The sequence below is a fragment of the Canis lupus genome, chromosome 18 (genome assembly GCF_003254725.2).
Source record: "Canis lupus dingo isolate Sandy chromosome 18, ASM325472v2, whole genome shotgun sequence".
NCBI lineage: Eukaryota > Metazoa > Chordata > Mammalia > Carnivora > Canidae > Canis > Canis lupus.
The window spans coordinates 48,265,760-48,284,520 of record NC_064260.1 but is presented as its reverse complement, the minus strand read 5'-3'; the positions used below and the strand labels follow the sequence as shown (position 1 = coordinate 48,284,520).

At 53.0% G+C, this 18,761-nt stretch overlaps 1 protein-coding gene across 3 annotated transcripts; it reads right to left on the bottom strand.

Moving 5' to 3' along the window:
- Positions 1 to 4,699: 4,699 nt before the first annotated feature.
- LOC112663189 (uncharacterized) lies at positions 4,700 to 10,832 on the bottom strand. 3 transcript variants are annotated; one of them, XR_003139045.2, is made up of 3 exons: positions 9,895 to 10,822; positions 8,802 to 8,919; positions 4,700 to 5,245 (listed from the first exon to the last, which is right to left on the bottom strand). XR_003139045.2 is itself a non-coding variant. In XM_025451763.2 (3 exons), exon 3 carries the CDS (start codon positions 8,292 to 8,294, stop codon positions 6,966 to 6,968), a length of 1,329 nt encoding a protein of 442 aa, XP_025307548.1. In that variant the 5' UTR covers positions 8,295 to 8,296; positions 8,884 to 9,022; positions 9,895 to 10,832; the 3' UTR covers positions 6,878 to 6,965. The 3 variants fall into 3 exon arrangements, 2 of the variants coding, with proteins under 2 accessions (XP_025307548.1, XP_048952669.1); XM_025451763.2 differs by lacking the exon at positions 4,700 to 5,245 and adding an exon at positions 6,878 to 8,296 and having other exon boundaries at positions 8,884 to 9,022; positions 9,895 to 10,832; XM_049096712.1 differs by lacking the exon at positions 4,700 to 5,245 and adding an exon at positions 6,878 to 8,296 and having other exon boundaries at positions 8,884 to 8,919; positions 9,895 to 10,832.
- Positions 10,833 to 18,761: the final 7,929 nt, after the last annotated feature.

The following is an 18,761-nucleotide window of genomic DNA, read 5'->3' as shown; positions in this document are numbered from 1 at the left end:
CATTCATGAAAGACACAGAGAGAGAGAGAGAGTCAGAGACACAGGCAGAGGGAGAAGCAGGCTCCACGCAGGAAGCCCGATGTGGGACTCAATCCCAGGACTCCAGATCGCACCCTGAGCCAAAGGCAGACACTCAACCGCTGAGCCACCCAGGCGTCCCTCATCAAAACCTCTTATAAAAGGGCCTCAATACATCCAGATCTTAATTCCTTCCCAAAAGGAAGGCTCTTTTTTTCTGTTGAGAGCCAGTCAACATCTGTGTCTCCGTACCTCTTCCATGGGGATGAGTGTGATGGGCGACAGCTCTCCAGGTGGTCTCAGGAGTGTTTGTTTCAACTACTGGTGACCATCTGTGGCTGATTGAAGCCAGACATACCTCAAGGCCGCCAACATCCACCCAGAGGGCACACGTCCACCTGGGGGCACTAATGCCCACCTGGAGACCCTGCATAGGCCAGGGCCCCCAAGCTCTTGCCAAGCAGCCTCCCCCAGAGGCACAGCGTGCGAGCACTGAGATGTTGTGTCTTCACCATAGGTACCCCAGGCTTCCCAGCTTCCAAATGTCTGACAAGGTTCCCCCGGCCAGTCTGACGTCCACCAACTATGGAAACTGTTCTCCTAGACCATCTGAGGCCAAAATACAGTCTGATAACTTTTTAATTAACATTCACCCAATGACATTTCGAGTTCCTACCCTGCGCCAGGCCTGGAGCCAGGACCCGAGGGGGAAGAGGCTGCTCTGCTTTCCTGGTGGGAGTGGGGACAGCCAGCAAACCTCCAGGGCCACGGAGCAGGAGGGTGACAAAGGCAAGTGGCAGCTCATCCAGGCTGTCCGGGGTTGTGTAGGCAGGCACCCACTGTGCCTGGGCAGGGTCAAGAAGCCGAGCCTCCCAGCTCTGAACCTCTGGCTTTGGACCCTTCCTTAACTACCCAGCAAGCACCAAGGTCACTCTGATCCCCCAAATCTCTCAGATTTCATTAACCTTCAAAGTGTTCTGTGTTTGGGTGGCACCTTCCCGTTCATGCCTGAGCTCCCCTTTGTGCTGCCCTGAGGTCCGTGGAGCAGACAGGGTGGGCATTAGGCTTGTTCTATTTTGCAGATAAGGAAACTGAGGCACAGAACGTGACCACTTTGCTGAGGAGCATGCAGTAGGAAAGTAGGTGAGCCAGGCTTTGAATCCAGGACCCAAAGCCACAGGCTGCATCCCCTTTCCATCGCCTGAACAAGGAAGACAAAGCCACTCCTACAATGCTGTTCTTCTGGATTTGCTTTGTAGCCCAAAGGGGGTGGGTGCACCCAGCCTGACGCAAGGTGATGCTCTCTGCCAGCCCCTGATACCGTGCCTGCTACACACACCATGCCCTTCTCAGCATTTTATAAATGTGAACTCACTTATACCCTCGTAACTACTGTCATAGACAGGGATTAGGAATAGCCCGTTTCAGAGATGAGAAAACGGAGACACAGAGAGGTTGAGCCACTGGCCTGCAGGTGCTCAGTGGCGGAGGGACAGAGCCAGGATTCAGAGGCAGAGAGCAGGCTCAGAGTTGGTGCTGGAGCCCCCAGGCTCTGAGGCCTCTCTCCAGCTGTTGGATGTGCAGCTCCAGGATAATTGTGAAGATTAAGTATTGCACGGGGAAAAGCTCTTGGTAAAATAGGACATGAAAGAGCAGCATTCAATGTTGTACATATATATTGTTTGCAAATAGGAGAAAAACTAGAGACACATTTTTATAGAAAAAGGATGATATCCGTACATCACCTGGGGCAGATCTTGTGTGTGTTGGGGAGGGGGAGCGGACACAAACCGCAGACAGGAGAGTGATTAGCGGGGAGGAATGGGGGTGGGAGTGACCTTTTTCCCCCATTTCCTCTCACATCACCCATCCCATTGTCTTTTCAACAAAAATAACTCATTTCCCCATGAATGGGTTTCTTTAAAGTGTCACTTCCAAATTCCTTTGGGATTCTCGGGCTCACTCAGGTGCCCTCAGTGGGAGCAAGGGGGGCAATGGCCTGGGCTCAGGATGGGGACCGAGGTAACCGGACCCCACATGGGCTGCTCCAGGCGTGAGGCTGGAAGATCCAGCTCTGCGTGGGGCACATGGACTTGAAGAGTTTGGGGGCACTACTAGCATCATAGGTGCAGATGCATGGTGCGGGGTGGCGCACTGGAAGCCCACCTGGTTTTAGAAAACTTGGTCAGAGCAGAGCCGGGACAGAGTTTCCTCACTGTGCATGTCACAGCTACTCGGCCGCCCCGGGTTCACTGGAGGCGGGTGTGCGGCTGTGGGCCGGCCTCACGCCCCAGAGACCTCCCAGGACTGGCCGGGGATGGCTTGTGAGCAGCTGACGAGAGGCCAATCCTGCAGGACCTAGCAAAATGCCAGCCTGCCCCAGGCCTCCAGCACTGAGGGACCTGCAGCCCCAGAGCTGGTGGCAGGGTGGGCGACCGTGGGGGGTGCTTTCCTCCTGGGCAGTGGGCCTTCTGCTCCCTTGGCCAGGTTACCCCACATGCCTCCGGTCCACGGCCTCCTTCTTCCTCATGCCAGCGACATGCCAGGCCCTGAGCCTACCGACATGGGAGAGTCTAAGCCAGACTGTATATTCACAGTCTAAGCCAGAGGCGTAGAGAGGCCGAGAGACTCAGGAGGGTCACACAGCCAGCAAGGGGACCCAGGGGGCTCAGCCCTCACACCCCAGATCGGGTTCTTTACTAGCAATGCTGGCAGCAATGACCGTAGCTGTGTGATGACCACATCCCCACACCTTGTTCCGAGGGGCAAACAGGCCCAGGAAGTTGAATGAGTTGCCCAGAATCTCACTGCCCGAAAGTGGGGTGCAGGATTAGGACCCAGGCCCCACTCCCTGGCTGCCGACCTCCCTCACCCGCTGCCCAGCCCCCACCTCACCCACAGCCCAGGGGAAGGTGCGGGCAGGAGTGGGATCAGCAGAGTCTGCCGCACTCCCCCTTCAGAGCATTCTGGACTCCAACCATCCACGCCCCCCATTTGTCTGGTTTTAAAGGAATACTGTGGTCTTTAAAAATCATTCATCTTCAAAGCCTGGAAGAGAAAAGGCTCCAGAGGGGCCAAGCGGCATTGTCAGTGGCCGGGAGAACTTCGCTAAGTGCCTGAAATGTTGACTAATTGAAGCTGGACGACCACTTTGCAGGAGCTGGGGGCGGTCTCGGGTGGGTGGGCGGCCACATTGTGTCCCCACCCCAGAGCCCAGCCGAGCCATGTCGTGGCTCCAAGTCAGAAGCCCCCAGGAGAGGCCCAGTGGGCCCGGGCTCAGGGTGGGGGCGGTCTCGGGGTGCCCGCTGGGAGGGGGGTTGTAATACTATGAGCTGATTTTTCCCTTAGTTTTCTGGGGCTACATGGTCATGACCAAGGACCACAGAAATTCTCTCCCCATCCGGAAGCCGGAAGTTGGAAGTCCAGCTGTGGGCAGGGCTGCACTCCCTCTGGAGACCCCGAGGGAGGACCCTTCCTGCTCTTCCAGCTTCAGGGGCTCCAGGTGCCCTTGGGCTGTTGCCACACCCCTCCTGTCTCTGTGTCCCTGGTCACATGATGCTCTGGCCCGCGGGTGTCTGTGCCTCCTCTCTTCTTATAAGGACACCAGTCGTTGGATCAAGGCAGAGTGATCTTAACTTGATTGCATCTGCAAAGACCTAATTTCCAAATATGATCCCATCCCAGGCTCTTGGGGTTGGGGCTTGGAGATCTCATTTAGGGGGACACAATTCTGCTCCTACATCACATGATGTCCACGGCTGCCGGCCACTTCATGGCGTCACCGCAATGAAGCTGTTGAATGCAGCAGCCCTTCGAGGGAGATGCACTGCCATTACCGCCACGGTGCCTGTTTATAGATGGAGAAACTGAGGCACAGAGTGCTGCGCTCATTTGCTCACCTAAGTACCTTGACTGACTGTAGAAAAGGGACCATGAGCCCCCTTCCTAGAGGGAACAATAGGGCAAGTCAGCAGCCCGCCCTTTGGCAGCCCCTGGCTGTCTGGTCCCGTGGCCCAGGTGCCACCCATCACCCCATGGTTCATCTCTAGCCATCTCTAGTAGGAGCTTAGGCATGACCTGTGGAGCGGCCTTGGACAGGACACCTCCCCTCCCTGGGCCTCAGTTTACCTCACCAGGAAAAGAGGACTCTAAGTCCGCTCTTGTCCACATAGCTGAGTGTGGTAGACAAGCACTGGGAATGTGGCTGGTGTGACTGAGGGACAAAGCCTTCCTTCTCCTTCATCTTAGTTCATTAAACTTAGATTCAAGAACGACTGACCAAGGGGCGCCTGGGTGTCTCATTCAGTAGGGAGTCTGACTCCGGCTCGGGTCATAATCTGGGGGTCCTGGGATCGAGCCCTGATTCGGGTTCCTTGCTCAACAGAGAGTCTGCATCTCCCTCTCCCTCTTCTCCTCCCCCTGCTGGTGCTCTCTCTCTCTCTTTCTCAAATAAGTAAATAAACTCTTAAAAAAAACTACCTGGTTTCATTATTGGAAAACATCTCCGTGTATCTGTCACAACCTGGGTGTGTGAATGTACTGTTCAACCACTGGTTTTATGAAACCTTCACACAATACACCCAAGGAAAATTTCATATCTGGTTTGAGATGCTCTATAAGCAGAGCACACACATGAGATTTCGGAGATTTAGTGGAAGAAAAGATTGTAAAGTGGCTCATCAATATTTTTAATATCAAAACATATTGAAATGGTGCTATTGTGAGGATGTACCGAGTTATATAAAACATAGCATTAAATTAGTCTCACCTGCTTCTCCTTCCTTGTCTGAATGTGGTTGCCAGAAAACAGGAAAATGGGCAGAACTAGTCTGGATCAGTGGTTCTGCACCGTCAGTCACCGACTCCTAAGATGTCCAAGATGCAAAACCACTGGCATCGGGGCTGAGGGCTTATCAATGAGCCTCCTCTTCTCCTGAGCAGAGGCTTGCTTCAGTTGCACTGCTATGTAACAAACAGCCCCACCCGCAGTGGCACACATGGATCGGGACACTGCACTCTCAGATTCTGTAGGTCAGGAACACAGGACACAGTGGAGATGGCTTGTCTCCACCTCATGGTGTCTGGGGCCTCAGGTAGGGAGATCGGGAGGTGAGGGCACCTGGACAGCTGGATGTGGAGTCACCTGGGGCCCCTTGCAGGTCTGGCACCTGGCTGGGGGGTGCTGGGCTCAGCAGGGTCTGTCAGAGGAGTGTTCCCAGGGTGAGCGCTGCAAGAGACACGTTTCCGGATTTTTCACTTTATTGAATAATAACTGACCAAAGTAATTGCATGTATATAATGTGTATAATGTGATGATTTGATAGACACATGCGTCAGGGAGGAGCCCCAAGTTAAAAACAAAAAACACATGTATCACCTCGGAGTTAACCCTTGTTTTGTGCGGTGAGATCGATGTGCAGTAAAATGGTCACCGTAGTCACTGTGCTGCACGTCAGAACCCAAACTGTGTGCCTCCCCCCACCCCCGCCCCAGCCTGCAGGCCACACAGCCTCTCTCTCCCCTCCACCTGCTGCTGGTGGGCAAGTCCTGCCCCCATTCAACGTGAGCCAACAGAGGCCCTGCCTCCCAGACCTTGCAGCCGTGTCTACACCTCCAGGCCTCCAGTTCCCTGAGGGCCAGTGGCAGGGACCAGGCACACCTGGCACCTTCCCACCAGGGCCACGTGAGCCAACAAGAGGGCCTTCTCAGGCCCCCAGGGACATGCAAGGCTCCACTGGGGAGCCTTGTCTTGGCTCTCAGGTCATCCTGAGGCTCCCTGTCCCCTGCCTTCCAGGGCGGGGTCTCGTGTTCAGCCTAGCAGGTGGGAGTGGTGGGCCATCCCTCCTGCTCAAGGTGGATGCATGAGGACAGCCCGGCATGGCCACACGACACAGTCTTCCTTAGTCAGGCACAGACTCGGGCCCCTCCGCTGGGGTCCGAAGCTACCCCTGCATCCCCGGCCCTGAAGGCAGACAAGCCACTCAGTCCCAACCCTCACTGGCTCCTTGGTCAAACCGGAGAGATGACGGTCCTCAGCTCTGAGGAGGATCAAAGGACAATGTAAGTGAGCTGCTTCCCAGGGTGCCTGGGACGCAGCAAGCGGGACAAGCGTTAGCTGCAAAGGACAATGTAAGTGAGCTGCTTCCCAGGGTGCCTGGGACGCAGCAAGCGGGACAAGCGTTAGCTGCAATCGCCACTGGAGAGATCAACGCGTCACAGTTTCCCATGATCTCCCATCGGTCTTAAATCCATAACCTTTTCTGCAACAAGGAATCTGCCTCAAAGAGGCTTCACTGACCTAGCAGGAGGACATTTAGCCTGGTGGACATTCACCCAGGATTCCCGCGATCCCCGCGCCTTCCCCAACAGTGACACCAAGCACTGCCTGGTCCTGAGGGCTTCAGGCACCCGGAGTGATCTCATTGATCCTCCAGCAAATGCAGAGGAGCTGGATATGTCAGCACCTCTGAGCTACGGAAGAGGAAACTGAGACTCGGAGATGTGAGATGACTTGTCCAAGGTCACTTGATGGCTGAAGGGAAGCCCCAGGATCTGAAGCCAGTGGGGTGACAGCGAAGCCGGCGCTCATAGCCGTGGGGCTCTCATGCCTTCATCCAACCACCAGTCAGCCCAGAAACCCCCAGACGCACATCAAAACCATCGTCATGGAAACAGCACATGTGGGCTGAGTGCCTGGAAGGGACCAGGCACAGCACCAGACCCTCCTCCCACAGAGTCTTGTGTGGTCCTTCAACCGCCACACCCACTTAGTAGATTCCCAGTCAGGGTTTGAACCCAGACTCCCCCCCCACCCCATCCAATCCACTAGCAAGTGGTTGAACACAAAGTAACCATCCTAAGACTGGTTCATTCCTACTTCAGACACATTGTTGCAGGCACCAGCCATTCACCCTCACACCCCCTGTTGGGATGCATGCTCCCAGGGTCTACCCTACAGACCAGAAGCAGGCACACAGAATCTTAATCATTGGCTTCAGGTCCCATTTATCTTCAAAGAAATAAAAATGTGCGAGCCCCGTGCTGCCCATAGGCATGCAGGGCAGAAACGGAAAGAGCTGCATTCTCTGTCCTGCGTGCACCTGCAGCCTGAGTCCATCTGGCTGGCCTGCCTCCAGGCTTCCTCCTCCTGTTCGGGCTCCCCAAGCTCCCCTGGACCTGGGCTCGAGGCCTCCAGGTGCCTCTGTGCCTCGAAGCTTCTGGCCAGAGTAGCCTGTGGCTGCACCCCCGTGGGAAGCTCCAGAACTGAGGGCAGGTAAGGAGCTAGCTGCGGTGGAGTGGGGGGGAACGTGCCGGCAGCCGACCCCCCCAAACCCTGAGACAGCAGCCGTGCTCAATGTCATCCTTAAGAGACCGGGGTCACAGGCCAGTCCTCCCACCGAAAGGCAATAGTCCTCCTGGGAGAGAGGCCTCCTTTCAGCGGCTGTGCCTGAGAAGCCCTCGCCATTAAGAGCCCTCGCAAGGAGCATCACCTTCCCACTGCCCCTGGCCTCCCCTTTGTTGTGACTCCCACTTAAAATATCAAAGCTGCAAGGCCACAATACCCCACTGAAAGCTGAGTCACCCAGGTTTTGTGACACCACCAAGTCCCTCCTGCCGTCTTGCTCCGAGGCCCCGGGCTCCCAGCGCCAGATGAAAAGGAAATCCCCAGCCATGGGTGGGGCAGGGAGGCCTGGCGAGGCCCAGTGCCACATAAAGCGGCCTTGTTCCCAAATCAAAAGGTCTTGAACAAAAAGGAGAGGGAAGAAAGGACTGGGGGTGGGGGGCCAGCTGCAGTCTGGCACACCTTGAGTGGCATGGTGCCTGCTTGGCAGGGCAGCCCCTCCTCCACCCTCCCCTGGCAGCCGGGGCTTTTCCAGAACCCCTGCCGTGGGAGGAAGAGCAAGACAGGGTGGGGTCACACCCAGAGCCGGGCAGCAGTGGCCAGTGGAGCCTGGCACGCAGGGTGAGTGGAATGCCCACAGGCATCCGGCCACCAGCTTCCCACCAGCAACAGTGACACCACTAACAAAGGGTCCACCCTGCTGCCTCCCGAGTGGGTGAGCCAGGAAAGTCCAGGCCGTGAAGGAGATCGTGCCCGCCAGCAGAGCTAAGCCAAGCCTCTGCCCGTGCACACCCAACGCTGCCCCTCTGGAGCCAGCAGGAACACCTGCCTGGGTGCTGGACTCTTGAAGAAGGTTGAAACCATCTGAGGGTTTGCAGGTGCTGGGCTGCCCTCTGGACTTCAGATTTTCCAGCCCCACATCACATGATCCCATCCCTGGATAAACCAAGGAGAGATGTATGCATAGGTAGCATATGTGTGTATAACAATATAAATATGTATATGTACATATAGATCTATCCTGACATGATTAGGTCTGGTTCCCGCATCATCAGCATGAAGACTTCTCTTAACAATCAACACATGGCCAGTGAACTGATGGGTTCCCAGAGTCGGGCTCTAGCTCCCAGTCTGGTAATGAACGTGTGCTCCTGGCACTCTGTGACTTCTCTTGTACTCACTAACAGGCGGCCCCCATAAGGCCCTAGGAAGCCCCGGGCCGTGTGTCCACAAGCAGGTGCTAAGTCTCTGATGTTCGGAAAGAGCATCCTTTCAGATAAGAGAGGATGGTCCCACAGAAACCTTCTTGTCCTTGACTAGTTCCATCTTCCACCCAGAGTTGAGTTGACCACACAGCCCTGCATTAGACTGACCCCCAAACCAGATGGCAGAGGCCTGAAGTCAGAGATACCTGAGTTCCAGTCCTGGTCCTGCCACTTACCAGCGGAGTGGCCTTGGACAACTCCTGACCCTCTGTGGCTTTAGTTTCTCATCTATGAAATGATGGTGATGATGGCACTCACCTCATGGAGCTGTCGTTTGGGGTCAATGAGTTAATCCTGAGGATGAGGAAGATGATGGTGAGGGAGATGATTCCAGCATCCAGCCTATTGTACTTTCTCAGGAACCTATAGCTGCTGTTAGTGGTGAGTAGAAGGCAGGCTGCAAGACAAACCTGACTTTCATGGTGGAGGAAACTGAGAGGAGCAGCAGCTGGCTCCTCACTCAGGAGGGACTGGGTGGGCTTCGCTAGCCCAGTAACAAGCTCAGAGGGGATGGAGGGTCAAGTGGCCATCTTGCAGCACCCCAATGGCAACGGCAAGGAGCCAGAGCCTCGGGGTCTCTATCCCAGGGACTCGTGGGCCACTTGAACCTCAAGGGCGCATGCAGCTGGGCCGAGGGAGCCAGAGGCCACCCTTCTAGGTCCTGAGCAGATGCAGGCTTTGCTCCTTCCTCTGTTCCTGCAGATCTAGAGCCCCCCCCCCCCCCCCCCCCCCCGTATTCTGTCTGAGTCTTGTGTGGCCAGGAGCCACCTAGAGTCTGCTCTTATGTTGGAAGGTGCTGATGCTCTGGGGGCAGCTCTGGGAGCTCTCACCTTTAGTAGAAAACCAACTTCATAGTGAGAACTTTCAAGTAGGCTTCACCAACCTGGCCCCCACTGCTCACTGGGAGTCATTTTTTTGTTTTGTAAATTGCCTCTCTGAAAGCCACCTTGGTAGGCTTTGATGTGGCCCTTTGATAATTGGGCTCATTAATAGGCAGCCCTGCACAGGGTGCCTGGCTTTGAAGCAGGGAGCCCTCTCATCCCAACTGCCTTGTGGGGCAGGGGCTAGCCATCTATGAAAAAATTGGCATGGAGGCTCTACCAGCACTTGGGTGAGGCCAGGGCTTGGACATCCCAGGGATCCCACCCTTGGCAGCTGAGGCTGGAACTGCACAGAAGGAACCTGGTGGGAGTCTGTGGAGACAGGGAGATCCGGTTTGCTTTTCAGCCCCAGCACTGTTCAGCCATATGCCCGTGGCAGATCACTTACCCTATGTGAGCCTCTCAGTTTCTCAGTTTAGAGTTGGAGGTGGTGGGAGACAGCAATACCTCCTGACACCGTTGCAGTAAGCATCAGATACCATGATACATACAGTGCCTGGCATACAGTAGGTGCTCAGGACGAGCTGGGGTGACAATGGTGATGATGATGCTAGTGATAGTGGTGAAGGTAATGATGGCGATGATAGTGGTGAAGATGATGATGGTGATGGTGGTGGTGTTGATGGTGGTGGTGAAGATGATGGTGGTTATGATAGTGAAGGTGGTGGTGGTGATGATGGTGATGGATGACATGATTGTTGATGATGAAGAGGAAGCTGATATCAACGGAGGTGTTGAAGATGATGACAATGATAAAGATGGTGAAGAAGTTAGTGGTGATGGTGATGAAGATGGCGAAGAGGATGATGGTGAAGAAGATGATGAAGATGGAGAAGATTAAGAGGCTACTGCTGTTGAAGATCTACTCTGAATCTCTCTTTATAGGCATAGAAAAGGGGGAGATTAACCCAAAGTCACAAAGGAATTAATGGCATCCTAAGCCCCTGATTCTCGTTTTTCCCTGACCTGAAACAACTGTTTTAATCCTTAAGTGGACTCCTGAGATTCATGAGTGCGCAGAATTAGATGACTTTGCTTCAATCCTCAGGCCTGTGGAGTTTGCTGGTTTCCTCCTCCATATCCCTGCCTCTTTCTTTAGTAATGGAAGTCCTGTATGATGATGTGGCTAATGGGATGTGAGCTGAATGGGTAGGGCTTTTAAGAGCCGAACCATTTTTGCCCTTTCTTCTGTTTCCTTCCCTGCCTGGGATGCCAACAGGATGGCAGAGCTGGAGCAGCCATCTTAGATCATGAGGCCATGAGAAAGGAAATTACATGCTGAGGATGGAAGGGCAGAAAGATAGGCTTAGAGTTTCTGATGCCCACATAACATCACAATGGTGCCAGAATGCTCACCCGTGCTACAGAAATGAAGCTCCTGCCTTTTGGAACATTCAAGCTGGTTGAGAGAGACAGGAAGTAAGGCAATAAACATCCAAATATGTTCAAGCCTGATGGTGATAAAGCCAAGGAACAGGATAGAGAACGGCCAGGCTGTGCTGCTTTAGAAGGAGTAGAGATGACTAGTAAGTCCTGTGTAAGAGGCTAGAGTGAGCCACGAGGAGTGGCCATGGGGAAGGACAGGGCACCTGAATGGAGAAGAGCCTTGGGAATGTCCCTCAAGTTCCCAGGGTTGGGGAGCTGGGTTGTGTGAACATTGGGGGTATGTATGGAATTGTGTGTGTTCCCCCAACACATATGCCCATGTCCCAATTCCTGGAACTTTATATGACAAAAACTGTGATTAAAGTAAGGATCTTGAGATTAGAAATTTGTCCTGGATTATCTGGGTGGCCCTAGGTGCAAACATATGTACCCCAATAAGGGAGACAGAGGACAGCCAGAGAGGAAGCAGAGGTTGGAGGGATGTGACCACAAGCCCAGGACTGCAGGCAGCCACCCTAACTGGATGAGGCAGAAAGACCTTCCCATAGAGCCTCGGGGGGGGGGGCACAGAACTGCCCCCACCTTGAATTTGGCCTTCTGGTATTCAACAGTGAGAGAATACATTTCTTTTGGCTCCACCTCCCCCTGTTTGAGGTCATTTGTCACAGCAGCCCCAGGAAACCAGCTCGGGGTGAGTGATGGGTACTCAGGGCCTCATAAGTCACCTCGGGTACTCTGCACCTTATTCTGAGTGTGAGGAGAAGCCATGGGTGCACCCAGAGCAGAGTGTCGTGGGATCAGCTCTGGCTGCCGGGTCTCTAGGAGGACGGAAGGAAATCGGTTAAGAGACATCTGAGGTCATCCAGGTACAGGAGGGGCCCTGCCCAGGGCAGCCCCACATGCAATCGGGCAGTTGCATTCAGTGTTCAGAGTGCTCTAGAGGCAGACACAGGGTGTGGCAAGGCCCCTCTGATCCACCGAACAGATGAAATGTGCTTTTAATGGGGAACAAGAGGCCATGTGCCCTCAGGGCAGAGACACAGTTGTGTGCAAATATTTAGAAAACTGGGTGTGATATGTTCATATAAAAAAATTCACTTCCTTTTTTTTTAATGCTTCTTTGAATGACAAAGTGGAAACACCCAATTGCTTCTACACCAAGGTACAGGGTGGATGGGTCAATGACCTCCAGGGGCTGAGGCAGAGGAGGTGGAAGGGGAGATTTCCACCAGGTGCCTCCATCAGGTAACAGAAGATCCTGGGCTCAGCTGACCCTCGGGCACCCACAAGGCACTGTCACCAACCCAAAGACCAACTGCTGAGTCACGGAATCCACAGGCAAACGGTCTTGTCAATCAGGTGGAATCAGAGACCTTTGCAGCTCAGTGAGGAGCAAACCCACCTCATTTAAGATCAGCTTGTAGAGGGGACTATTTTTCTCAAAGTGCCTGTCCCTTCCCCCAATCACCTCTGCATGACCATGTCACCTCTTCTCTGCTCTTTACCTGTCCAATGCCTGGCTCTATGTGAGCAGGTATGCAAGGTGGGTGCCATACTCAGTGCCTTTAGCCTGTGAATGCAAGTGGAATTTCCTTGGGCCACCCAAGAGCAGGAGAAAATCCGCCCACCAAGTGGGAAATCCCTGGAGCACCTAGCTGGAGGGGAGGGTTTGCAGAGCTGGAGAGCACAGTGCCGAGCCCGCAGGCCACCCTGTGCCTCTTTCCTGCTCTCCCTACAGCAGAGGAGCTTTTAAGGGCACCAAGGGGCTCCACCCACCCAATATTGGATGCAGCCTTGCCCCAAGCTTGCACATCCAAAGCCGTCGCCTCCATGGTGCACCTCCCTGGACTTCTCCACAACTCAGCACTCACAGCGCAGAAGCACAGAGCTGACATCCACACATGCTGAACACCTACTATATGCCATGGGCTTTTATGTTTTATACCATGTAATTCTCACCACACCCTGAGAAACAGGAGCTCTCAAGAGCCTCTTTCTGAGGGAGAGAAAGGTGAGACTCAAAGAAGTGGAGACTTGCCCAGACTTATGCAAACCTGTCCTTATACCACATTGCCTGGCCCAGGCTCCAAAGTCATCTTACTCTGCAGGTATTCATCAAATGCAGCTTGGCACTGAGCCCTGTTCCAAGCACAGCAGATATCCTAGTGAACATCACAGATGCAAACCCCTGATTCCTGAGGGAAGCTTCTGGTTGCAGAAATGTTCTGATTCTCAAGCACAAGTATGTTCAATTTGAAAATCGTCAAAGTGTACTCTCATCATCTGTGCATTGACCATACTTAAAAATAGTTTTTAAATAGGTAACATACCCTGGTGTAGGTGTGGAGTAGGGCAATAACCAAAATGCAATAGGCTGAATTGAGGCCCCCAGAGATATTTAGGTCCTAATATCTGGAATGTGTGAGTGTGGCCCTGGGTGGTGAAGGGACTTTGCAGACATGATTAAGTTAAAAGTCAGGAGATGGTGAGATTGTCCTGGATGATCCTGGCAGGCCCTAAATATAACCACAAATGTCCCTATAAGGAGAGGAAGCAGGAGATGTGGCAGTGGAAGCTGAGGTCACAGTGATGTAGGGAAAAAGTCACGACCAGGGGATGGAATGCCTTCACATTGGGTTATGCCAGGAACAAATGTCCCCAAGAACCCCAGCAGGGGCCAGCCCTGACCACATATGACTCCGGTCCCATAAAGCTAACTGTGGACTTTGGGCTTCCAGAACTATAAGAGAAGAGACTTATATTGTTTCAAACCACTGAGTTTGTGGTGATTCGTTATAGTGGCAACAAGAAGCTAAGACACAAGATAAATAAATACAATATATAACATTACAAGCTGTCTTAGAAGCTGCTGTAAGGCAATGTCTGGACAGCTTAAAGAACAGACCTTTACTTCCCATGTTTTTGGAGGTTGGGAATCCAAGATCAACCTGCAGGTGGATTTGGTTTCTGGCAGAGCCTCTCTTCCTGGCTTGCCGATGGACAACCTCCTCGCTGTGTGCTCATGTGCCCTTTCCTCTCTACGTGTACATGGAAGGAGGTCTCTCTCCCTCTCTTCTTCTTCCTGGGAGGGTAGTAATTATCATGGGGGGCCCATTCTCATTAGTAATGTCCTAAGCCTACTTACCTAATACCATCACATTGACGGTCAGGGCATCAACATAGAAATTTTGGGAGAGGGGCAGCCCCAGTGGCGCAGCAGTTTGGCGTTACCTGCAGCCCGGGGTGTGATCCTGGAGACCCGGGATCGAGTCCCACGTCGGGCTCCCAGCATGGAGCCTGCTTCTTCCTCTGCCTGTGTCTCTGCCTCTCTCTCTATGCCTATCATGAATAAATAAATAAATCTTTAAAAAAAAAAAGAAGTTTTGGGAGAGACACAAAAATTCGGGCTACAGCACATGCAAAGTACTAAGGAGGGGAAGCAAATCTAGGAGAATGGGGAGGAAAAATTTGGAGTGGGAGTTAGGACCCCAGGCATGGAAGGAGTAGGTCATTTGGATGTCTGAAGAATGTTCCAGAAAGGGAAGAACAAAAGGAGTGGCCACAGTGTCCAAGGAGCAGCAAGGAGGGTTGAGGGGAGGGGCTGAGGGCAAGAGGTCAGAGAGGCAGTGGGTTTTCCTTTTCTGGGAGTCAACTGAGAGCCCCTCCAAGAGTCCTGCACAGAGGAGGCCTTGACCCCAGCAAGGCTTTCATGGCATCTTTCTGGCTTCTGTGGGGACACGGTCTGCAAGATGAAGGGAGGAGCTGGCTCAAGGGCTCACAGGCTGGTGTGCCTTGGGCTGAGACAGCGCAGCGTTGGTGGCACTTGTGAGGTGGTAACAAGTAAGCAGACTCAGACTGCATGGTCTTTTTTCCTGGACAGGCGTGTTTTAATTTTTGAAACAATCTCAAACTTAGAAAAAATCACAAGTACTTTACCATGAATTTTTATTTTTGTTGAACCACTGAGAGTTGCTAATGTGATAGCTCAACAGCCCTGAATGTTCTGGCGTGTGTTTTTCACAAACAAGGACATTCTCCTACATTAGCACAACCAAACTATCAGGATCAAGAGGTTGACACTAACCTGTCAGTATGCCATTCTGGCTTCACCAACTGTTTCCAGCGTTATCTTTCCTGCAAAACATCCAGTTCAGGATCTTAGTCCCCCTCAATCTAGAATGTTCCTCAGTCTTCCCCGGATGTTGTCAAAAGGTCCAGGCCAGTTATTTGGAAGAGTGTCCTTTAGGTTGGGTTTGTCCGATGTGTCCTCATGGGGACATTCAGGCAGGCTGTGCATTCTTTGGCAGGAGTGTCGCAGAAGCGATGCTATGTCCTCCGGGCAGCCCGCCCGGTGTTTCTGCTGCAGTTGGCCCATTCCCCCTGAGTGAATGGCTAGGGTGGCCTCCGCCAGCCCTCCCCGCCTCGACGGTGCTCTTCCCTCCTATGCATTAACACGTTTGTTCATTGACATCTGTACATCATCATGGACTCACGGCTTCTGATTTCAGCCAATGAATTCTAATACGCGACTATCATTGCATATTGTGATCCCATTTGTTCTGCATCTGACCAGTGGGAGCCCCTTGAGCGCCTTAGGACGTGTCCTCGGCATCCCGTGAGCACTTTCTTACCTCTCTCCTGTCTGAGGTGCTCCAGGCTCAGTCGGTTGAGCATCTGATGCTTGGTTTCAGCTAAGGTCAGGATCTCGGGGTCAGGAGATCGAGCCCTATGTCAGGCTCGGCACTCAGCATGGAGTCTGCTTAGGATCTTCTCTTCTTCTGCCCCTGTCTCTACCTCTGGCTTGCATGCTCACTTTCTCTCTTTCTAAAATAAATAAATAAATCTTTAAAAAAAATCGATTTGGCAGGATGCTTGGGTGGCTCAGCGGTTGAGCGTCTGCCTTTGGCTCAGGGCATGATCCCGTGGTCCTGGGATTGAGTCCCACATCGGGCTCCTGCATGGAGCCTCCTTCTCCCTCTGCCTATGTCTCTGCCTCTCCCTCTGTGTCTCTCATGAATAAATAAATAAAATCTTTTAAAATATCTATGTGGCATGAATACTAGGCCTGGAAGAGTCCAAAAAATGTCTGCCTCCTCCGCCTGGCCATGTGCTTGCTGGGCTTCAGTTTCCCCATCTCTAAAGTGCGGGCAAGTGGTGGGCCCAGCCTCCCTCGCCAGACGACTGCTGGGACCAAGTGAGAGCCATGTGAAAATGAGCCACTAACTGGATGAGCCTGTTGGTGGCATGAACAGTCACTGAGCTACGTGGAGTAGAAAGGAGAACTTTCCAGGAGGACATGAGGCTGCTCCCAGTGAAGTCCTCAGGAATCAGACCATGGTTCTCTCCAGCTTGCTCCGTGAGACCAGGGGGACTCCAGTCATGGTCGCCCATACACCACTGCATCACCCACACTCTCCTTGCTCACTACCAGAAATGATGCCCAAGCAGGCTCTGGGTCAGCAGCCCCTTAGGGCTTGGCAATAGCCCTTGGCTCCCAATTCCAAATTCCCAAGAGAGGGACTAGGAGGCCCAGCTGGGACAGTCACATGTGGCTTTGTTGTCTGGGCCCACTGGGCCGGCCTGTGGGGGCTTGGAGGAGGGAGTCCTCAGTCCCGGACACCACGCTGCACAGAGCGCTCACATCCTCAGTCCCGGACACCACATAGCATGGAGGCACACAGGGAGAGCGCCAGCCACTGGTTGAGTAGAATATCCCTCTGTTGGGGTTTACCTGATGCTTCCTCATGATCACATGGGGGTGATGCATGTTGGTAAGAACACCACAAAAGCAACGTGCCCTCCTGAGTGCATCCAGCCAGGGATGGGACGGGATGACATGTCCCGTTACCTGTGATGTCAGCCTCGTCCCGTAGCAAAGGCGGATCAGTGAGTTGCTTCACTCCAATGTTACCGTTTTTCCTGTTGTAATTAGTAACAATTTGGGGGAGACACTCTGGGGGGGGAGATATCCAAATATCCTGTTTCTCCTCTGTTACTAATTTCAGCCTCTATCTATGGGTCCTGCCTGTAAGAATTGTCACTATGTTGTTCTAACAGTAATTTTCTATTTTCCCAATTTTACATTCGTTAGTTGGAGTCATGTTGTGAGGAAGCGCTGTCGCTTCTGACCGTTGCTCATTTACCCCACACAGTTTCAGGGAAGTAGATGCGTGTCTTCCCTTCGGCAGAGGAAACTGTGTCAGCTGCTGACAAGTCCTCATATGTCCTGCAAAGTTTTTTCTGTGTTCTCACAAATAATGTTGCTCATGAGTGGAAAACTCATGAAACAAGAGGTTTTTTTTGTTTGTTTTTGCTTTTTTTTTTTTTAATGTACAGGGAAGGGTCTGAGGAAGGTAATTCCAGGAAGAAGGAACAGCATGAGCAGTGGCTTAGAGGAACAGGGGAAACCCAGCCCCTCGCTGGAATCTGAGCTGCTTTCTGAAGATGATTCTATTCACACTACATCCCTCCTACTTCTGGGCTGGCTCCCTCTCTGAGCCTCTTATGTTGGTTCTGGGTTGAACAAGTGCAGAAATGCCCCTGAATCATATCTCGGACGCAGTGATTCCCATCAAGAGGCAAAGGCCATGTCCCCACCCTCAAATCTAGGCCAATCATATACTTACTTTAGCCAGTAAAACACATCAGTGGTGACCAGCCTGCAGTTCGGAGCTTAGGCCCCAGGAGGAGGACGCTGCCCTAGGACAGACGGATGAGTCTGGCCAAGACCCTCAGAGCCAGATCAGCGACCTGCCCAGCCAATTGTGGGCTTAAAGGCAGAAACAGTGTTGATCACATAAAGCCCCTGGGCTTGGGGATGGTTTGTTATGCAGCATTAGCTAGCTGATACAGTCCTTACCACTCTCACTCCAAAACTAGATCCCGTATCGCCTCTGGCAGACACCTAGGACTCAGAGAGATGCAGCATGTGAAGCACTGCTCTGGTCCAGCCTGTCATATAGGACAGATGACACCAAGTGGGATCAAATGGCCTGCCAGAAGGGAGACAGTTACAGGCAAATTCAGGGTCAGGACCCAGACCTCCAGCCCTTCCAGTCCAGTGCTGTCTCTGTGACACTTTCCATTCTCACCATATCTCAGCCTTCACATCCTCGGACCAAACACCTCCAAGTCCACAAAGCACCCTGCGGGGTTGCCCTGCATAGATCCAGGGCTGACCTTGGTGGTCCAGAGCTGCTGCCCACCTGGGCAGGTATCAGAAGCCAGGACTCCTTCTGCACAAGCTGGGCAGGACCCCCTCCCCCTGCCCCCTGCATCCTTCTCCCCCTTTCTCCGGGAGGAAACGGAGAGCCACTAACTGGATGTTCTGCTTGCTTCTGCTATCGAAGGGGCCTCTGACACTGTGGGCAGAGACATTGCTCTATGAGTATTTGCTGAGTGAATGACTGATAAATGGTATTAATCACTGGAAACATTTTTTCTGGAATGATCTGGGTCTAAACAGTAGCAACAGTGATAGTAGTTGCCAGTTATTGTGGTCTTACTGTGTACTGGGCTGAGCTGAGTGCATCGTGAGCCATATCCCATCTCATGCTCATTGCAACCCTACAACATAGCTCATATTGTCCCCATTTTATAGACGAGGTCAGACATGCAGAAATTGTCTAGTGTCACACCTGTTCACTGCCTCTGAGAAGCTTCCCTGACCACCCTGGCGAGAAGGGCCAGTCCCCATCACTGCCTGCCCCTTATGCCGATAAGGGGCACTTCATCTGTGTCCCCTCCAGGACACGTGCCCATGAGCCCAGTCTGCCCTGCTCACCTGGAGCACAGCAGAGGATGAGTCTGGATTGGTGGAGTGAGTGCTCTGGTCTGGGAGGCTCAGAGCTGGAGTATTAGGGCCAGGAG

What these genes read in the sequence shown, in the direction of transcription:
- LOC112663189 (XM_025451763.2), bottom strand. Translation starts at nt 8,294, where the DNA reads ATGGGATCATGTGATGTGGGGCTGGAAAATCTGAAGTCCAGAGGGCAG.